The 19076-nt window shown below is 50.7% G+C and overlaps 1 protein-coding gene across 3 annotated transcripts in view; it reads right to left on the reverse strand.

Annotated features, from left to right (window-relative positions):
* trioa (trio Rho guanine nucleotide exchange factor a) overlaps positions 1–19076 on the reverse strand; it is a 129334-nt gene that overhangs the window by 38534 nt on the left and 71724 nt on the right. For all 3 annotated transcript variants that reach the window (XM_035427916.1, XM_035427917.1, XM_035427918.1), the window contains exons 9-18: positions 17972–18103; positions 15245–15475; positions 12686–12808; positions 11605–11796; positions 8242–8411; positions 5753–5927; positions 3718–3913; positions 3128–3294; positions 1261–1380; positions 23–214 (exon numbers count right to left, since the gene is read on the reverse strand). In XM_035427916.1, the coding sequence (XP_035283807.1) occupies positions 23–214; positions 1261–1380; positions 3128–3294; positions 3718–3913; positions 5753–5927; positions 8242–8411; positions 11605–11796; positions 12686–12808; positions 15245–15475; positions 17972–18103 (1698 nt within the window). The remainder of the gene's footprint in view (positions 1–22; positions 215–1260; positions 1381–3127; positions 3295–3717; positions 3914–5752; positions 5928–8241; positions 8412–11604; positions 11797–12685; positions 12809–15244; positions 15476–17971; positions 18104–19076) is intronic.

Genomic DNA, 19076 nt, shown 5'->3' on the forward strand with positions numbered 1-19076 from the left:
CACAGACACACACACAGCTCACCTGCTCAGAGGTCTTGTAGAAGGCCACGGAGGCGTTGACCAGCTTGAGGCGGTCCTCCATCTTGAGCATGAGCTGCTGCCAGTGCGAGGCCACGTTCTCGGCGCAGTCGCGGATCATGTCCATGTCGTAGTGGTTGGCCTGCAGCAGCGCCTCGGCCTTCTGCTGCACCTGGAGGGCGCTCTGGTGCGTTTTCTGGGGGGGGGGGGTGGGGGTGGGGGACCATGACTCTTTAATGCACTCTGTACATATAAATGAGTCTCAAGAACCTGCATCCTGAACATGAGTGACGCTTATGTATACTGCCTGCTTTATTTGGAAGAACATACACAAACTGCATTAATTACACTGAGGGGTTCTCTGTATAATTAGTCCATTTAGGCTTCTCCTCCACGCCACAAGTGCTACTACGAACCGGATGCATGGAGGCGCTGCATTTTACGCAAGAGATTTATGCAAGTGTTTCTGGACGCGAAAACGCAGACGTCAAACGGAATTCATTTCATGGTGAAATTAATATGTTGGATGTGAATGAGCTCATTGCTACAGGAACGCAGAGCGCTACAGCAGAGCAGCACGCGGGGCCGGTGAACCCAATCAGCAGAGGGCTGACTGACGTTAACAGCGAGCCCCTGAGGGGGCCCAGGAAAAGTGGCTCGGCCCAGATTAAACTGAGCTCACAGGCTGATTGATCACTCCACCGCTTCCTGCTCTGGGAGAGCTGGCCGCTGTTCAAGGGCAATGTTTGGGCTTCAGGAGAAGGAGCAGAGTCTGTCCCTCACACTCACTGGGACTCGTAGGCCACACCTATCCAGCAGGACCAGCCAATCGGCCGCTTTCGGTGACTGGCTCAACTCGCTGAAAATAAGCGACCCCCCCACCCACCCCCCAGTCCCTCGGCACGCCGTTGAATCTGTAAGGGTCAGGTGTCGTCTCCTTGGCAACTGGATGACATCACCCCACAATGTACGCGGCACCTCGATGCCGTGGCGATCTTTGCCGCCTTCTGTTCGGGTGCATCTGAAGGTGAGGTTTCCGTGGCAACAGGATGACATCTCAGAATGTATAGAGCATCACAACAGTGTGAAAGAGGGGGGAGGGTGAGGAAGAGGGGTTGAAAGAGCAGAAAGGTGGAAGAGTGTAAAGAGGATGAGAGAGAGGTAGGAGAAATAGGAATGAGGGGAAAGGGAAGGATGAGGAGGAGGAAAGGGAGCGTAGAGGAGGAGGAGGAGGAGGCGCACCTCGATGGCGTGCTGGAACTGCTCGTGCTCCCTCTGCAGCTGCTCGGCCTCCTGCAGGGAGCTGGCTGTGATGAGTCCTGCGTTCAGCATCGACTCGCCATTCCTGATCCACCCAAGGACCTGAACACACACCACACAGAGGGTTAAGTGTTAAAATGTGAACGCAGACATTACATTACATTACATTATAGGCATTTAGCAGACGCTCTTATCCAGAGCGACGTACAACAGACGCACACGCACAGACTGCACACCACCCACATGGTGGGTTGAGAGCAAAACTGCACACACACACGTACACGCGCACACACACACACACACACACACACACAGACACTGCACAGCACCCACACGGAGGGTAAGAGTAAAACTGCACACACACACGTACACGCGCACGTACACGTACACGCACACGCACACGCACACGCACACACACACACACACACACAGACACAGACACAGACACTGCACAGCACCCACACGGAGGGTAAGAGTAAAACTGCACACACACACATACACGCGCACGTACACGCACACGCACACACACACACACAGACACTGCACAGCACCCACACGGAGGGCAAGAGTAAAACTGCACACACACACGTACACGCGCACGTACACGCACACGCACACACACACACACAGACACTGCACAGCACCCACACGGAGGGCAAGAGTAAAACTGCACACACACGAGCGCACACACACACTGCCCAGTGTTCCCTAAGCGTTCAGAGACAGCAGTGATACAGCACTTATCAAGTACAAGGCCCTGGCAACCTCAAACTCGACACCCTGGCAACCACTGCTTTTATATAAATAAATAAATAAATAAATAAATAAATAAATAAAAGTGATCCGATTAAGCGCGGAGGCTTCTGGCCTACTTTCTGCTCCCAGTTTTGGGTCCAGCCCCCAGTAGGATTATTCTACTTTTCTCATCAGATTTCAGGTCGCGTTCACAAGACAAGAAAAGAAAAAGAAACCCATCCTGCATACTAATGTGCAGTGCAAACACTAAGTCAGAATGATACTGTTTTTTAACTGTTGCTGATGCATTTTCCCCCATCATTTAAAGTGACAGGCACACATCGGCCTGGAAAAGCACCATATTTATTGTGACCAAATTAAATGTTAAAAAGCCGTACTATACAAATCTACCTCATTTTCAGTACGCTTGTACTGCAGTACAGCAAATGACGTTTTTGTGGGCACGTTTCTGAACATGACTGGCATGTAGAGGAGCGATAATTACCCAAGATGGTGCCGCATACATTGGCACCGCTTCACTCCGAACTACTCTCATTACCGACGGAACGGCGAAACGTTAAATCTGCCGACACTCAACTGACCGGAGACGGGCCGCGTTCGGGGGCGGGCGAGCTCGTCTTCCCGGCACCGTTACATTAGCCTAATTAAGAAATAAGGGGGGTCTTTACGGGCCTAATTTGTGGTGACGGGCCACGTTAAAGAGCCGCAGTGCGAGCGATTCATCTTCAGACCGCGCGCCGGCCCTTTAAGTGACTCATCCGGTGTTCCTCGGCACGTAAAAGAGCCGGAGAAAAAATTAACCTGACAGAGAAAAACACCACCGTGCACATTAAGGACCTGACTGACGGCTACTCAGTATATATGACCCAGCACTGATCCGTAGGGCTAGCCAATATGCTAGCCTACAATGAAGCTTAGGTTAAACTCGACTAAAGGCTCCAAATTAAAAGGGCTGCGTGTAAAACTAGTCGCTTATCGCTGCCTTAAAACAGAAACATGAGAAAGAGTGAAATGGCTCTAACTGCTTAACCCCAGCGGGTATGAAAGTGAACAGGTCACATGTTCCGGGGCAGTGGGGGGAGGGTGGCGTTACCTGCTTGACTTCGGCCTGCAGGTGGCGCAGTTGCACGCACTGCTCCAGGTGGCGGCGGTGCTGCTCGGCGGCCACGTCCAGCTCCTGCTGCTTCTCGTGGAGGAACTCCAGCAGGTCCTGCACCCGAGTGGCCATGTCCACGTCCCGGTCGCACAGGAGCTCCACGCCTGGGGGGGAGAGAGGGGGGGACATCACACACATGCTCTACAGGCAGACGAGTGTGGAAGCACATGCGCATTCCCTGCAATGAGAGCTGAATCTGTCCGTGTGTCTCTCCATGAGAGGGGAGGGGGCTAACGGCTTCCACCAGCAGCTGCACGACAGCGTGGACGGATGGTAAACAGAGAAGGTCTCGGCCTTACTTCACATCTCATTTGTGTACATCTGGGTCGGAAATGACTTTGCCGGAAGCATCGCACAGTCAGTGACTCAACCTCAAACTATCTGACTGACGATAACTGGTGCGCTAAAACGGCTCCTTTTCGGGTGAGTTCTTCCTCAAAGCAAAACAAACCGGCGTAAAATCGGCGTGAAATCCCCGCGCGGGTCTCCGACGAGCCCTGGGGGCGGAGCGTGCGGCCCCCACTCACCGGACGCCTGCACCTCGTTGACGTACTGCAGCAGCTCCTGGCCCTGGTGGATGACGTCGAAGGTCAGGTTGTTCATGGTCAGGGCCTTGTCCGCGTGGTGCTGCAGCCTCTGCTCGGCCAGCGTCAGGTCCTCCGTGTCAAAGTCGTTCATCTGCTGGGACAGCTCGTCGTTCCACGACTCCAGGTCCGAGATGATCTGCAGGGAGCCCAGGGGCGGGACCGGGTCAGCAGGGGGTTTGGGGATAATGCACCGTACAGACAGACACACAGACAGACCACGCACACACAGACACACACACACACTTACAAACAAATTCAGCCAACCACACATGCATACACACATACATGCAAGCAAACGCACACACAGGTAAACAAATGCAGCCAGCAACTTGCGTAGACAGACACCAAGCACACATGCAAACAGACATCACACCCATTTTCACACAGACTCAAACATATATATACACACACACACACACACACACACTTCCATGAACAAAAAAATAGACCCACTCAGACACTCACACATACACAGATAAGACACAGGCACATCAATGTGTGTTGCACATTAAAGGAGTGCGTTGCCTCACACACTATTTGGTAGGTTTCTGCTGCAGTCTAATCCAATCACACACACTGCCCCCGGCTCTGTGACTCAGAGCTGTGGACTGACCTTCAGGGACATTCAGTGCAATCCGAAGCTTTGTGAGTGTAAAGGTGACGGTCCTGCACACCGTTATTAACGCGGAGGCCAACGGCGAGTATCCACACATTTTTGACGCTGAGGCAAAATCAAAAGCTAACGCAGCTCGGCCAGGCACTTAACACCTGCGTCTGTTCTGAACCAATCACGGCACAGATAAGCGTTTCATGCTGTGTCCACAGTCTCCCCAAATGAAAAGATAAATATCGCTAATGCTAAAATCCAACAAGACAGAACGCTGCAGATAAGGCCAGGGGCAGCGCAGCGAGCCTGCGTTTAAACTGGCTTAAAGTGGAGACAGCCAATGAGAAACCTGCGCCTTCTCAGTCAGCGCTAACGCGATTAGCGCCCCCCCGCTAACGACGGAGCCGCGATATTAAACATTTTGAGCCCGAAACGATCTCTCTCGCAGGCTGCAAAAAAGAGTCCTCTTCTCCAACCCCGACCTGTTCCCGCGGTAGTCGCCGAGGTGAGTAACGTCGTGGGAGAGGTTCCCCGCGCGGCGTGGGAGGCCTCCGCGGCGGTAATTGGCGGTTAAGCGGAGTCGAGGCGGCAGGGGGCCTCCGCGGCACGGCGCGCCGGCGCTGCGTTTGATCGTATCCCGCTCACCGACGCACTGAGGACATTCACCTGGCTTCTGATCCGTAATCAAGCGGGCCGACACCACGCCGCCCTGTGACGGCACGGCCGCACCCGCAGCCCTGGTACGGGCGCATCGCCGGCTCTGCTTTCGGCTGCAATGACATCGCGCTACACGCTACTGCGGTTTCTCCGTTGTTTTTTTCTTTCTTCCTGAAAGGTTGTGTCGCCCAGCCCGCCGGCGCTACGATCGGGGGTAACCCGACACGCTAGCGTCCGCCGCAGCGGATCAAAGCGGCGCCGCGGCCGTGGAAACGGAGACGCGTCGCGTTTCCTTTGTTTACGGGACCGGCGAAGCGAGCGCTGTCACGCGGGGTCAGGGGTGGGGGGGGGGGGGGCACCCCCCAGCCTCCGGTTAAATCTTCCCACAGTCAGAGGAGAGAGAGAGATCGCACGCTTTCATCCGCCCTCTTATTCACAGGAAGGAGGTTCGTACGCTACAACAGATGTACAGTATAAACCTCAGCGGATTTACTGAAATACCTCACAATTCCCCAGAGGCACAAAACCACTGTTCCATAAGCTGACGGGACAAAAACTAATGCGGTCACACGACAGCTTCTGGTCACAGTGCAAAAACTCACATTGTCTAAAACTCACATACAGACAGACAGAGAGAGAGAGACAGACAGGCAATCTAAGGGCCACGATGAGGGCGTGGCCATGACCGTCGGCGGTGACGGGGGCACTCACGTCGATGGCGTCCCTCTCGAAGATGCGCAGCTGGAGGAAGAGCTCCAGCTTGATCTTCCTCTCCTGGAAGAGCTCCTCCATTTGAGCCTGGGCCTCGTCCAGCTGCTGCAGCACGCTCTCAATGTGCGCGATCGAGCTGTTGTGGGGCGTCTTGTTGCTGGAGATGGCCGAGTCCCTGCAAGAGAAGGGGAGACACATCATGGTCACTACGCATCCCAAACTAAGGGGGAAATAGACAAACGTTACCACAGCGCCCCTGTAACGCTCTAATAACGTGATCATACACGATGTTAGCGAAATTCTACAATTTAGCAGGGTTATGCTGCAGTTTATGATGCTATTTACCCAGGAGGATCAGAAGGTCAGGAAAAACAGCCCAGCAAAAGTAACATTATGTAACCAGGACAACAGTAGTGTAGCACAATAGCCTTGCACAATAGGGCTTGAAACCACAAGGTTGTAGGCTTAATTCCCAGGTAGGGCACTGCTTCTGTGTACCCTTTGGCAAGATACTTCAGCTGAACTGCTTCAGGAATCCAGCAGTACAAATGGCTTTTATGTAAAATAATGTATTCTGTTTAAGTGGCTCTGAATAATAGTGCTAAATGTATGAAACATCATAATGCATATTATTATACATACAGTCTATGACACATACTACCAAACAGTATTAGAACGCCTCCTTTACATGCTGGCAAGACTGCATTTCAGCAACTTGTGAGTCATGGTGGCATTTAATGCAGGTCCTGTGCTTTCTGTTATCATTCTGGGACCATGCAGGCTGTATTTTTCAAACGCATCTCTGGTCGCGGAAATGCGGAAGAAAAACTGCGTGGAGCTGCATCCAGACTCGCGCGCCGCGTGAAATTCAGCTGAGAGAGAAGACTGCGGGGCTCCTCCACAAAACCGTCCGCGCGATTAGCCGCGGCGTTACGTAACCAGAGCCTTACATAATACTGCATCACCGAGCTGGTCCGCACCGGCTCCTGCCCCGCGCGCACGGCCAATCGGCGGGAGAGAAGGCAGGCTGAAGCACACGCGCGAGCTTCCCCTGAGAAAGAGCTGTAGAGCAGCGAACGCTCGCGCTAAAGCCATTTTCACACAGCTGCAGCCCGACCGCGGTTAGCTGCTTTCTCCGTTTCCCCGTGAATTTCCACAATTTTCCGGAGTTTAACACACGCGGGTAAACAGGTATTGCTGCACGCGGCTACACTGAGCTACGCAAAACAGCAGAGACGACAAGAATTTAAAATGCTGTGTCGGTTCCTACTAATATGGCTACAATAACTGGTTCCGAATATTTAAGTTAATTTGATTAGTTCTACTAGGAGTACAAGCAGCACTTTTGTTCTGAAAAGCTGTCATTTTACTTTCCCCATAGTTCACCTTTTGTCTTCATGTGTTAATATCTAGAGCCATTGTCTATCTAAAGAATACCTGAAGAAACAACATATTCCATGATCACAGTTCATTTTAGTTCAGGGATAATAGATGATAATCCACCAATAATGATACAGTCAGTCAAGCAGAACAAAACACCAATCAGACAGCTATTGTAGCACCCAAGTGTTTGAAGCACTTTAGCTGATTTGCTGTATGAGAGCTTATTACTGCACCTGGTACCGCCTGATATCAATCACTAGAATTCAATCTGAGTTTCACTGCACAGGGAATTTGAAGTTCAAAGAGCTGGGCAGGTAACTGGAAGGGTGCAGGTCCAGTTTTATGTTGGCGCACCATTGTTGTACATCTTGATCATGGTGCTTAATTTGAATTCAAGGGATATGACCATAAAGGCGTAATGCATAACCGTATAAGCTATCCCAGCTAGCTAAGGGGTCTATGCAAGCAAGCAAACTAATAGAGCAGTAAGTAAGCCTAAATGCATACTGTGTCAAAAAAGCATACTTCCCTTTACATAAAAGCCAGTTTTCAGGAATGATGGTAGTTAATACACAGTTCATTTTAGGTAGGGTGTGTGAACTGGGCCAAAACCAGATCATCCTGGCTGCAGGGAAACTCAGTGTTTTAGTCTTGTAATGAACTTAAGTCAAGTCGTAAACCCCATCTGTCACTTCCACAATGGAGGCACCCAGCTATCATAAAGGGCATGGGCACTCGTGCTAACTCTCAAAATACCGTGCAATCACACTCCAAATCCCACAAGCCTTTGCTCACGTTTTAAATCTCCTGATGGAAATCTCTCAGACACCTCACTACATACTGTAGAATGGGGGCAGAAACACTGAGTGAAAATAGACTGGGAGTCTCTTGCTAACACCAATCTCAACTCTTAAAGTGAGAACAGCTGGGGGAGAAGCCATTGCTGTGCGATTGCAAGCGAGGATGAAAACTGAAGACAAAACCGCTGCAGGAGAAGCCTGTTCACAGCACCTGCAATCCTGCGGTCCAGTTTCTCCATTTTTAACTTAGACATACAGCGGGCAGTGCGTCAGTGCTCCCCCAGTGACAGCAGGGCGGGGCCTTACCTCAGCTGCTGGATGAGGTCCTCGCCCTCCTTGATGACGTTGACGGTGACCTGCAGGGTGGTCTGCTGCTGCTGGCCGAAGCGTTTGATGAGGTCCTGCACGGCCTCCACCGACTCGGCGTACACGTCGTCCAGGAGCTCCTTCTGCAGCTCCTCCAGCCAGGTCCACAGCTAGGGGGGGTGTCAGAGAGGGGAAAGGTCAGCACCAGCCAATGAGGTGGCCCAGTGGAGACAATGCGGGCCAATCAGGTGTAGCGTTATATGCTGCAAGTGGCAATAGGGTCTCATCTCTCTGGCATTCACCTTTGTGCATTCTGACGACAGATATTTGCAAGAGAACTACAATTTGTAAGCAAGAGAATTGGATGTATCTGAATTCAGCTTTTTCTTTTCTCATTTGAATACGTTTTTGTGTAAGAGATGTACCTCCCCTAAAAGCATATGTAAAGAGTGAAGAGAGTGCACTCTAAAGCCGGGAATATACAAAGCCAACGAACAACGGCCAACAACAGGCCAACTCATCAACACTGGTTAGGAGTGGTCTGTCCCAACTCCCAGAGGAAGTGGTCACACTGCACCCACGGTCACCTCCTCATGTGCGTGTAAATGAAACCACGGAAAAGGCAGAAGTGTTGACTCGTCTGGTGTACACACAGCAAGAGAACTGACGGCAAGAGAACAGTGAAGATGATGTTCCAACTCAGAGTCCAATTTCGAATGTAATCTGCAATGGCATTAGCAACTGTAGCCTGGTTTGAGATGGAGAATAAAAAGCAGAGGAGACAGTGTAGGAGGCTCTCCGTGTGGGTTAAGGCACGGTTGCTACAGCAACAAGCACAGGGTGCCTTCTGGAATTTGTGTCATGAAATGAAGGGTTAAGAGATAGCATATTTAAAGAATTTCTCCTGGTTGTTTCCTATCCGGTTTGGCATGTTTATAGAGTTGGTAACTCCTCTCCTACAGTGGCAGAATACAAACTACAGAGACGGCATCTCGGTTGGGTTGTGGCTAAATAGATTCTTGACCACAAGTAAACAAAGGTTTGTCAAACAGGGGAAGTAGCTAGTGAAATGTAATAAGTGGCTTGTCATAAGCTTAATTACAGTGTTGCTTGCGTGTTTCGAAAGTGCCGTAGCAGAGACACCAACCCTATTGTTATTGTCTTCCACTTCCGCCCCTTGCCATAACTCTACTGCACGCTGATTGGCTTGACGGGCCGAACGACGCGGTCCTGGCTCAAAAAATGAATCGGGACACCGACGGGGTCCAGAAGCGTTCTGCAAGGGCTGACCACGGGCGAGGACGCGCACGCACACCAGGCCGCCGGTACCCCCGATGCTCGGACCCCCGATGCTCGGACCCACCGTTGTTGCCTCGGTATTCCCAGCTTAAGGGTGTCAAAATGTGTCAATACATGTACAGGGCAGCACCTCAGCAACAGAATGCTACATGAACGAGAGAAACCATAATCCTTGAGTAAAAAAATCTATGAGCTCTACGAACCAGCACAGAAATTCTGCTGCTGAGTAAGGCTAATGAAATATAACCAGAATAAACCAGGTCCTGACACATGATGACAGAAGTGACGTATTTCTGTGAACAGTGCAGGCTCTGCGGTGACTAATGTTGTCTCAAGCTGTTCTCGACATCTGCGATAATTAGACGAGAACAGCGCAACCACGTAAATACCTTTTACGTGCAGTACAGAAATAATCATATACTGTCACGTACCGGGGTATAAAACATGACCGCTGAACTGCCATTCATAATCTCAAACAGACACCATGTGATCCCGTTTCAATTAATGACAGGTGAGGAGGCCGCGGTGAAAAAAAAAAGGTAAATATACAGTGCACTTTGCCTCCAGGAAACGTCCTTCAATTGATTCCACGTAATTACAGCTTGCGGCTAGCACAACCAGACGTGCACAGGCTGCCGCGGCTGTAAAGACTGCTAGCGCGCCGCGGCCGCCGCGGAGGGGAACCCGGGATGAAAGCAAAGCGGAGGAGAGGGGCGACGGCTCGCGACGCACGCCCTCTCGTTTCGCAAGGGAGCGTCTGCCGAGGTTCGGGGCCCCGTCCCCAAGGCGGGCTCAGCCGAAACGGAACGCCGCGTTCCCGCGAAGACGGGAGAACGAGGGCCGGGAGAGCCTGGAATAATTTACTGCTTTTCCCCAGAGCACCGAAGACTACAAAGCAGGGCGCTCCTGCCAACCGCGCAGAATGGCCTATTGTTTCAGACAGGATGTCACGTGGGGGGGGAGCGGGAGACAAATAAATTAATAAATAAATGTGCGCGATCGGGAGCCGCGTTCAAAGAGGAAATATGCAGGGCGTGCGACATTAAAAAGGCGTGAGGGGGGAAAAAGTTATTTTCATATCAAACAGAAATATCCCCGCTCGCCGTTTCCGCTGTGAAAGAACGCCATTGTGGATGCGGCTTCCCCTCCGAGCTGCGGAGGGGAACACTAGAAGCTGCTCGCGCTAGAGAAGCGTCTGAGGGCTAATCCTCAGAGAGGGAGCCGGAACGCCCACAGCAGGGCGGACGAGAGGGAGCACGCCCTTTCTAGCAAGCGGTTACCCTCTCAGCCGAAGGAGCAGGGAAGCGTGCAATGGACGCTTCCCTCCTGGGGTCCAGCGACTCCTCCTCCGCCGCCATAGGGCAGAAGCAGACAGGGGGCGCTGTAGTCTATGTGTACTGTAATGAAGGACAGCTCTCAGTCCCCTCACCCTGCCAGCGCTGAACCTCCTCAGGAAGACTCCGCTGCTCTAGGGGACTCGTCCGAGATTTTCCTCAGTGTCCCAGTGTTTTGTCACAACTCCTCCCACATCCTGTCTCTAGCTGAGTCCCTAAAAAAGGGTCTAGCTGCAGTGTGTGGACTTCACTGTCCCAGCACGGACGGCTCGTGGACAGAGGAGGGAGTGAGGGGGGCGAATGCTGTCCATCTTTACAAGGTGACTGCGTTAGCATTGACTTCTGCGCCGCACGTTATCGATCAACTAGTAAATTATAATGCGGCAGAGACATAAAATATAGCACCTACATCGGAACACCGCGTGCACTCACTGGAACACCTTGTTAATCTCTCTGAATGGTGACTCACCATGCTGACACACCCTCTGGTGGCTAATTCTAGTCTAATACACATTGATCTTAGCGGAACAGGATGGAACAGGAACTTTGGCAAAATGATCATAGATGAGTGCAGTACATGGCACGTTTGAAGCCTTGTGCATATGTGTGCGTGTGTGTGAGCATGTGTGTGTGCGTCTCTTACAAACAGAGCCCAACTGACTCTTCAAGGAGTGGGCGGGGCTGCCGCTGGATGAGGCGGGACCCGGCGAGACGGGGGGGCGGGGCCTACCTCCTTGACGTGCGTGTGGAAGGACACGGACATGTCCAGCAGCACCTTGCGCTGCTCCACGCGCCGGACGAAGTCCTGGATGCGGTCCTCCAGCTGGTGGGCGGCCTGGTAGATCTCCTCCGGGTCGCACTCGCCCGTCTGCGCCAGCTGCTCCGCCGCCTCCAGCAGCTTGTCGGCGTTGGTGTAGGTGTTCTGCGCGGGCGAGGGAGGGGGGGGAGGAGGGGGGGGTCACTCACTCATCTCGCAGGAAGGCAGGCCGGCGTTTGCTTTGACCGCCCGTACCCTCCAAAGCGCTCACAGCGGGGTAATGGCTATTAAACCACCGCCGCACCGCTCGGGCCCAGAAGGGCCGCCGTCCAGCACATCTCTCACTCTCGTTAAAGCGCTAACTCTCAGAGCCGAGGAGGGGAGGCCAGCCCGCGTAAATCAGGAGAGCGGGCCGCTGAACCAAGCAGCGGGCCGAGGACGAAAACGTCCCCTAACGAGGCCCTTCAGAATCGCTCCGTCTCATAACGGCACCGTCGCTTTCATCTTCCGGAGACAAAGGAAATCCATTTCCACCGAGAGGCGGCATAAATGTGAAAAATAAGCCCTGTTTGTTTCTTAGACGCTCGTTCAAAAATCAATGCCAGGCCTTGAATTTGCCTGCATGGCTGATTTAAATATCACATTCAGCCAGAGCCCAAATTTGAGCGCAGCTTCAAAAAGAGGAAGAAAAAAAAAAACACACAGCTCTAACCTACTTTTTCTTTCGTATTACTATTACATGGGATAAACCGGACCGAACTGAGATACAAGACGAACATTCTTTATACCCTATAATGTAGGCAGGTAAATAAATTAACAGAAAATCAAGTAATGTTTAGCCAATAATTTTTGTTTACAAAAGCAGGTCTGAGGTCATTTTGAAATCAAACCCAGTACCACCCTGGTCAAATGAGTCAGTGAACATGATACATCCCTAATGTTCAGATAGCAGAAGCAAAGAGACAGAGAGATTCCCCTTAAGAGTTACACAGCACAGTAAACGGGTGGGAAACAGGAAGTGAGAGGGCGGGGGGGTGGTGTTGGAGAAACTCACCTGGGCCACTTCCTCAAAGTCCTCGTGCCGTTTCTGGAGGGCTCGCGCCCGGTGCAGGGACTTGCCCACGCCGGTGTGTTTGCTGAGGAAGGCCTCCCCGTGGTTCTCGATCCAGTCCAGCACCTGCGGAGGGGCGGAACCAGAGCAACGTGGTTAAGGAGGAGCTACGGCTAAGCGGTACGGTTAAGAGGGCAAGACAGTAGCTTAGAGGCTGGCATGGCTAAGAGGGGTATGGCTAAGCTGGTTATGCCTGCCCGGCAGGCGCAGCACAGGGCTGCCATAGCTACAGACACGCACGTCCCAGACCGCCATACTCTGGTATACAAGTGTGTGCAGGAGCATCTCACCCGCAGGGTACTACACAAAAATATCTAACATTCATATCAGATACAACTACTTCTCCAGGGTAGGAATCCTAATCATGCAAAAAGGCATTCCACCTGCAGGGCAAAAACCAGTTTGAGAAATAAAAGATAAAAAAACTATTACATATTTACAATGGGCTAATATGTATATGGATTGTATTGACTGGGGTTTTGTTTGCTTTTGTTTTGAGGAACTAAGAGACAGGCAAAGAGATGAGCTTAATGCTGACAGCGAGCTAGTCCCAACGGCAAATTCTACATGCAAAGCATTTCCACAGAATTAACAGAAGGCACTGCTCAGAAGTGACCAGAGCGGAGATTTAAGCAGATCACGTGATTCGAGAGGAGGATAAAGCGGAGAAGGTTCCAGAAGGGGCCTCCCATATGCCGGCTTCAGAGAGAAGAGAAGCCGTGCGGCTGCATCCTGGCCCCGCCTGCATCGCGCGTCCCGTTTCTGCACGGGTATAATTAGCGTAGCGTTCTGACCACGGCTGCATCGCTGGTACGGCTCGACCGCACCGCACACACACAGACACACGCGCTCGCACGCAATTAGACCATTCCAGAGGAAACTCATCTCCGGGGCTCAGCTACGGCTGGTGCAGGGCTGCGTCAGTGCGGATAAGACAGCATCCCCCCGCTAATGCGCTCCTCGTTAAAAACCTGTTCACTCTCTAAGCTCTAATCGCCGGAGCTTCCAGCCCCCTCCGGCCACCGACGAGATAGGGGCTTCGAAGGCGAGGGGAGGCGGGCAAACAGACGGCGACAGAGAGCTCCGACTCGACACCCGCAAGAGTCGTACGCGGCCGGCGTCGACGACGCATGCCCGACTGCGGGGCGAGGAGGAGCGCACGTTATTTTTTGAAAAGCTGGTCAGTCGGGCTCAGCGCTGGGGAGCGCGGGTTCCCCTCGGCTCCGTCATTCCGCGGGCGCGCTTTTCGATTCCAGGGCCAGCTCGGTCCCCGCGCGCGGCTCTGCGCGGCTCACGGAAAAGCCCGCACCTGGCCGCGCTTATGAACAACGGTTGCCATGGCAACTGTTCCCTAGCACAGAGGGAGAACCCTGCAGCAGCGAACACCCCCGCACCACCCCCCCCCCCCCACACACACCCCCTCCCCAAGGCAGAAAGTCGCAGTAAGTAGCCCAGTCATTACTGCTGCCACGTTTGAGCGCGAAGGGTTAAAGCGAAAGTCCGTGCATGAAAACTGCTCAGAGAAGAGAAAATGTGTGTGCTGCCACCACAAATTGCACAGTGCTATTCCTGCTACACATGCACAGGAAAATAATCCTGCCGCGTATATATATATATATATATATATTTTTTTTTAAGCAGCGGCATTACCAGCAATTACATCCTAAAGTCTTCTCAGCAACAGACAGGCTGTTCAGGGGGAGGGGCTGTCATTGGCATCAGACAGAACGCACGCGTACTGAAGGACATTAGAATTATTCCACCAGCAGCGTGCACGTGTTAGCGAACTGGTGCGGGTCCTGTCGGAACCGCAGAGGGCTTTCCTTCATCTTTTTGGGCTTTTCGCTCATCTCTGCTTCGTTTTCTAACCCTAACCCCCGTGTGGTTTGAAAGCGGGCTGCTTCGGTTTCCGTGGCCGCGGTGTGTCTGGGTGGAAATGCCTCCACTCGGAGGGGTGGTGCACGCTGCGAAGCCAGAGACATACGCACTATGCAGCAAAACCCAGACTGGCTCCTTCCCCCCTTATCCCTGCACCCCTGCGCTGCGTAGACACAGCGACTGCAGCCACAGCTCCGCGCTGCCTCGTAAAAATAACCAGGAGCACACAGGCGAGAAGATTCGAAGAGCAGCCTTCCATTACAAACTGCAAAGAGCAGCACGTTCGCCCTGGCCAAGATCATATCTGAAGCAGTAATTTCACAGGATCAGTCCATCTTTCGGATAAAAGGGCTTATAGAGGAAGAACCAAATAAGATCAAAAGGAAAAAAACAAACGAGTGTGTGTAGACCGGCTAATTGCACTGCTATAATTACGCTACAGTGACTGAATCCAGCACATAAATTAGGCCATATAAAGTGCAGTTGGACAGAAGGGCACAAGACTTTCACTTCCCTGTCTGCGGTATTTCCACACACGCGCTTCCCCTTTCTTACATGAAAAAACCCAAACAAACCCTTGGGTGCGGGGAGGGGGAGGGGGGGGGGGAGGGGGCGGAGCCCGACCTGCTGGACGTCCTGCTGGAAGACGCAGAGCTGCAGTCTCTGGTGCAGCCGGACCTTGCGGTGCTGCCAGATGTTCTCCAGCTGCCGCTGGTGGTGCAGCACCTCGTGGATGATGTCCAGCACGTGGTGCACGGCCTTGGAGTAGTTGGCGGAAGCGGTGAGGGAGTCGGCGCTGCCGGGGGTCAGCGGGCGCTGCAGCTTGTCCAGCAGGGCCTTGCCGTCCTGGCTGACCTGTAGGGCGCACGGCACGGACATTACCGACCACCAATTACTCACAATACTGCAAACAAAATGTCTCTGCTAACAAGAACCCAGTAATCTCAAGTTAACTAAAGTGATGTTGACTGCTGTTACTACATCAAACAGCGATCACTATGCAGGGATAAATAAACTGAATAAAAATTGTAATGTACTGTACCTCAGAGTAAACTGCAGTAATGTACTGTACCTCAGAGTAAACTACAGTAATGTACTGTACCTCAGAATAAACTGCAGTAATGTACTGTACCTCAGAGTAAACTACAGTAAAGTACTGTACCTCAGAGTAAACTACAGTAAAGTACTGTACCTCAGAGTAAACTGCAGTAATGTACTGTACCTCAGAGTAAACTACAGTAATGTGCTGTACCTCAGAGTAAACTGCAGTAAAGTACTGTACCTCAGAGTAAACTGCAGTAAAGTACTGTACCTCAGAGTAAACTGCAGCAATGTACTGTACCTCAGAGTAAACTGCAGTAAAGTACTGTACCTCAGAGTAAACTGCAGTAAAGTACTGTACCTCAGAGTAAACTGCAGTAATGTACTGTACCTCAGAGTAAACTACAGTAAAGTACTGTACCTCAGAGTAAACTGCAGTAATGTACTGTACCTCAGAGTAAACTGCAGTAATGTACTGTACCTCAGAGTAAACTACAGTAATGTGCTGTACCTCAGAGTAAACTACAGTAATGTGCTGTACCTCAGAGTAAACTGCAGTAAAGTACTGTACCTCAGAGTAAACTGCAGTAAAGTACTGTACCTCAGAGTAAACTGCAGTAATGTACTGTACCTCAGAGTAAACTACAGTAATGTGCTGTACCTCAGAGTAAACTGCAGTAATGTGCTGTACCTCAGAGTAAGCTGCAGTAAAGTACTGTACCTCAGAGTAAACTGCAGTAAAGTACTGTACCTCAGAGTAGGCTGCAGTAATGTACTGTACCTCAGAGTAAACTACAGTAAAGTACTGTACCTCAGAGTAAACTACAGTAAAGTACTGTACCTCAGAGTAAACTGCAGTAATGTACTGTACCTCAGAGTAAACTACAGTAATGTGCTGTACCTCAGAGTAAACTGCAGTAAAGTACTGTACCTCAGAGTAAACTGCAGTAAAGTACTGTACCTCAGAGTAAACTGCAGCAATGTACTGTACCTCAGAGTAAACTGCAGTAAAGTACTGTACCTCAGAGTAGGCTGCAGTAATGTACTGTACCTCAGAGTAAACTACAGTAAAGTACTGTACCTCAGAGTAAACTACAGTAAAGTACTGTACCTCAGAGTAAACTGCAGTAATGTACTGTACCTCAGAGTAAACTACAGTAATGTGCTGTACCTCAGAGTAAACTGCAGTAAAGTACTGTACCTCAGAGTAAACTGCAGTAAAGTACTGTACCTCAGAGTAAACTGCAGCAATGTACTGTACCTCAGAGTAAACTGCAGTAAAGTACTGTACCTCAGAGTAAACTGCAGTAAAGTACTGTACCTCAGAGTAAACTGCAGTAATGTACTGTACCTCAGAGTAAACTACAGTAAAGTACTGTACCTCAGAGTAAACTGCAGTAATGTACTGTACCTCAGAGTAAACTGCAGTAATGTACTGTACCTCAGAGTAAACTACAGTAATGTACTGTACCTCAGAGTAAACTACAGTAATGTGCTGTACCTCAGAGTAAACTGCAGTAAAGTACTGTACCTCAGAGTAAACTGCAGTAAAGTACTGTACCTCAGAGTAAACTGCAGTAATGTACTGTACCTCAGAGTAAACTACAGTAATGTGCTGTACCTCAGAGTAAACTGCAGTAATGTGCTGTACCTCAGAGTAAGCTGCAGTAAAGTACTGTACCTCAGAGTAAACTGCAGTAAAGTACTGTACCTCAGAGTAGGCTGCAGTAAAGTACTGTACCTCAGAGTAAACTGCAGTAATGTGCTGTACCTCAGAATAAACTACAGTAATGTGCTGTACCTCAGAGTAAACTGCAGTAATGTGCTGTACCTCAGAGTAAACTGCAGTAATGTGCTGTACCTCAGAATAAACTACAGTAATGTGCTGTACCTCAGAGTAAACTGCAGTAATGTGCTGTACCTCAGAGTAAACTGCAGTAAAGTACTGTACCTCAGAGTAAACTGCAGTAATGTACTGTACCTCAGAGTAAACTGCAGTAATGTGCTGTACCTCAGAATAAACTACAGTAATGTGCTGTACCTCAGAGTAAACTGCAGTAATGTACTGTACCTCAGAGTAAACTGCAGTAATGTGCTGTACCTCAGAGTAAACTAAGTAATGTACTGTACCTCAGAGTAGGCTGCAGTAATGTGCTGTACCTCAGAGTAAACTACAGTAATGTGCTGTACCTCAGAGTAAACTGCAGTAAAGTACTGTACCTCAGAGTAAACTGCAGTAATGTACTGTACCTCAGAGTAAACTGCAGTAAAGTACTGTACCTCAGAGTAAACTACAGTAAAGTACTGTACCTCAGAGTAGGCTGCAGTAATGTGCTCATACAGGCCCTGGTGGTGGTGGATGGCATCCTCCAGGTCCTGCAGTTCAGAGGGCAGGTCCACCTCTCCACAGGCCTTACACCACGAGTCCACATTGTTCATGTACTGTGGGAGAGGGAGGGGCGCAACAGTCAACAGCGCTTACAACAACAAGGGGGCGTGTGCCCTCGATGTCCTCGAAAAAGGAGCGTCAGCATTATGATTCAAACGACATTTCCCCAGTCGCCTGACAATACTGGCACTGTGCTTAAACATGTGTCCGGACTAGATTCATAAACAGCATTGTGAAAGCAGTAACGACCTTGCCCTGATAATTATCAAACTCTCAGTTTACACACCTTATTTTGTATGCTTGTGACAAATAATGAAAGGTATTAATAATAATAGCCTAATCTACACAGCACTTCCCCATGTTGGCAGGCAGCCTGATAACGAATATTACAATGGGAGAGGTAAACACGAGTGTCATTCATTTCACCAGAAGGCTCAATAACGGTAACCGTCGGAAGAGGAGTTTTTAAAACGCCCCATAATGGAGGTCGGCCGGCGGCAGAACGGATCGCCTTCGCGCCGCGGAGAGCTTGTGATGCGGCTGTACGCGTGAGAGCATGTGACTCGGGCTGTGCTCTGCACGGCCTATATATACATCTGCTCCTCTGGGACTGACGAGAATAGGAATAAAGATAAAACAGTAAGAACAAAGAACATCAAAAGAAACCAAAGAAAAACAACTCATAGGCCTGCAGCTGGGATTACTGCGCATCAAGAAGAGGGTCAGAAAAAAAACATGCTTGAATCTCATTTTTATCATAAGCCTGCACCCACTCCACCACACCACACTGCACCCCCACCCTAGGGCAGACCCCCTGGTTGGCTGCTGCCTAATGCCAATCAGATTCCAGTATGCAGCAAACACACTCAAAACCCCTCAAAAAATGACTCTGAACACACTGTGGGTAATTGGACCCCTCCAGTACAGAAACAATGAAAAAACCCCAAATATGAATCTGCATCAGTCCACAAAAAAAGGTCCTGATGTCCTCTATATGCAATGTAGGCAATGAGTCAAAGGCAGACC

Source organism: Anguilla anguilla, chromosome 8 (assembly GCF_013347855.1).
Source record: "Anguilla anguilla isolate fAngAng1 chromosome 8, fAngAng1.pri, whole genome shotgun sequence".
In the NCBI taxonomy this organism is placed as follows: Eukaryota; Metazoa; Chordata; class Actinopteri; order Anguilliformes; family Anguillidae; genus Anguilla; species Anguilla anguilla.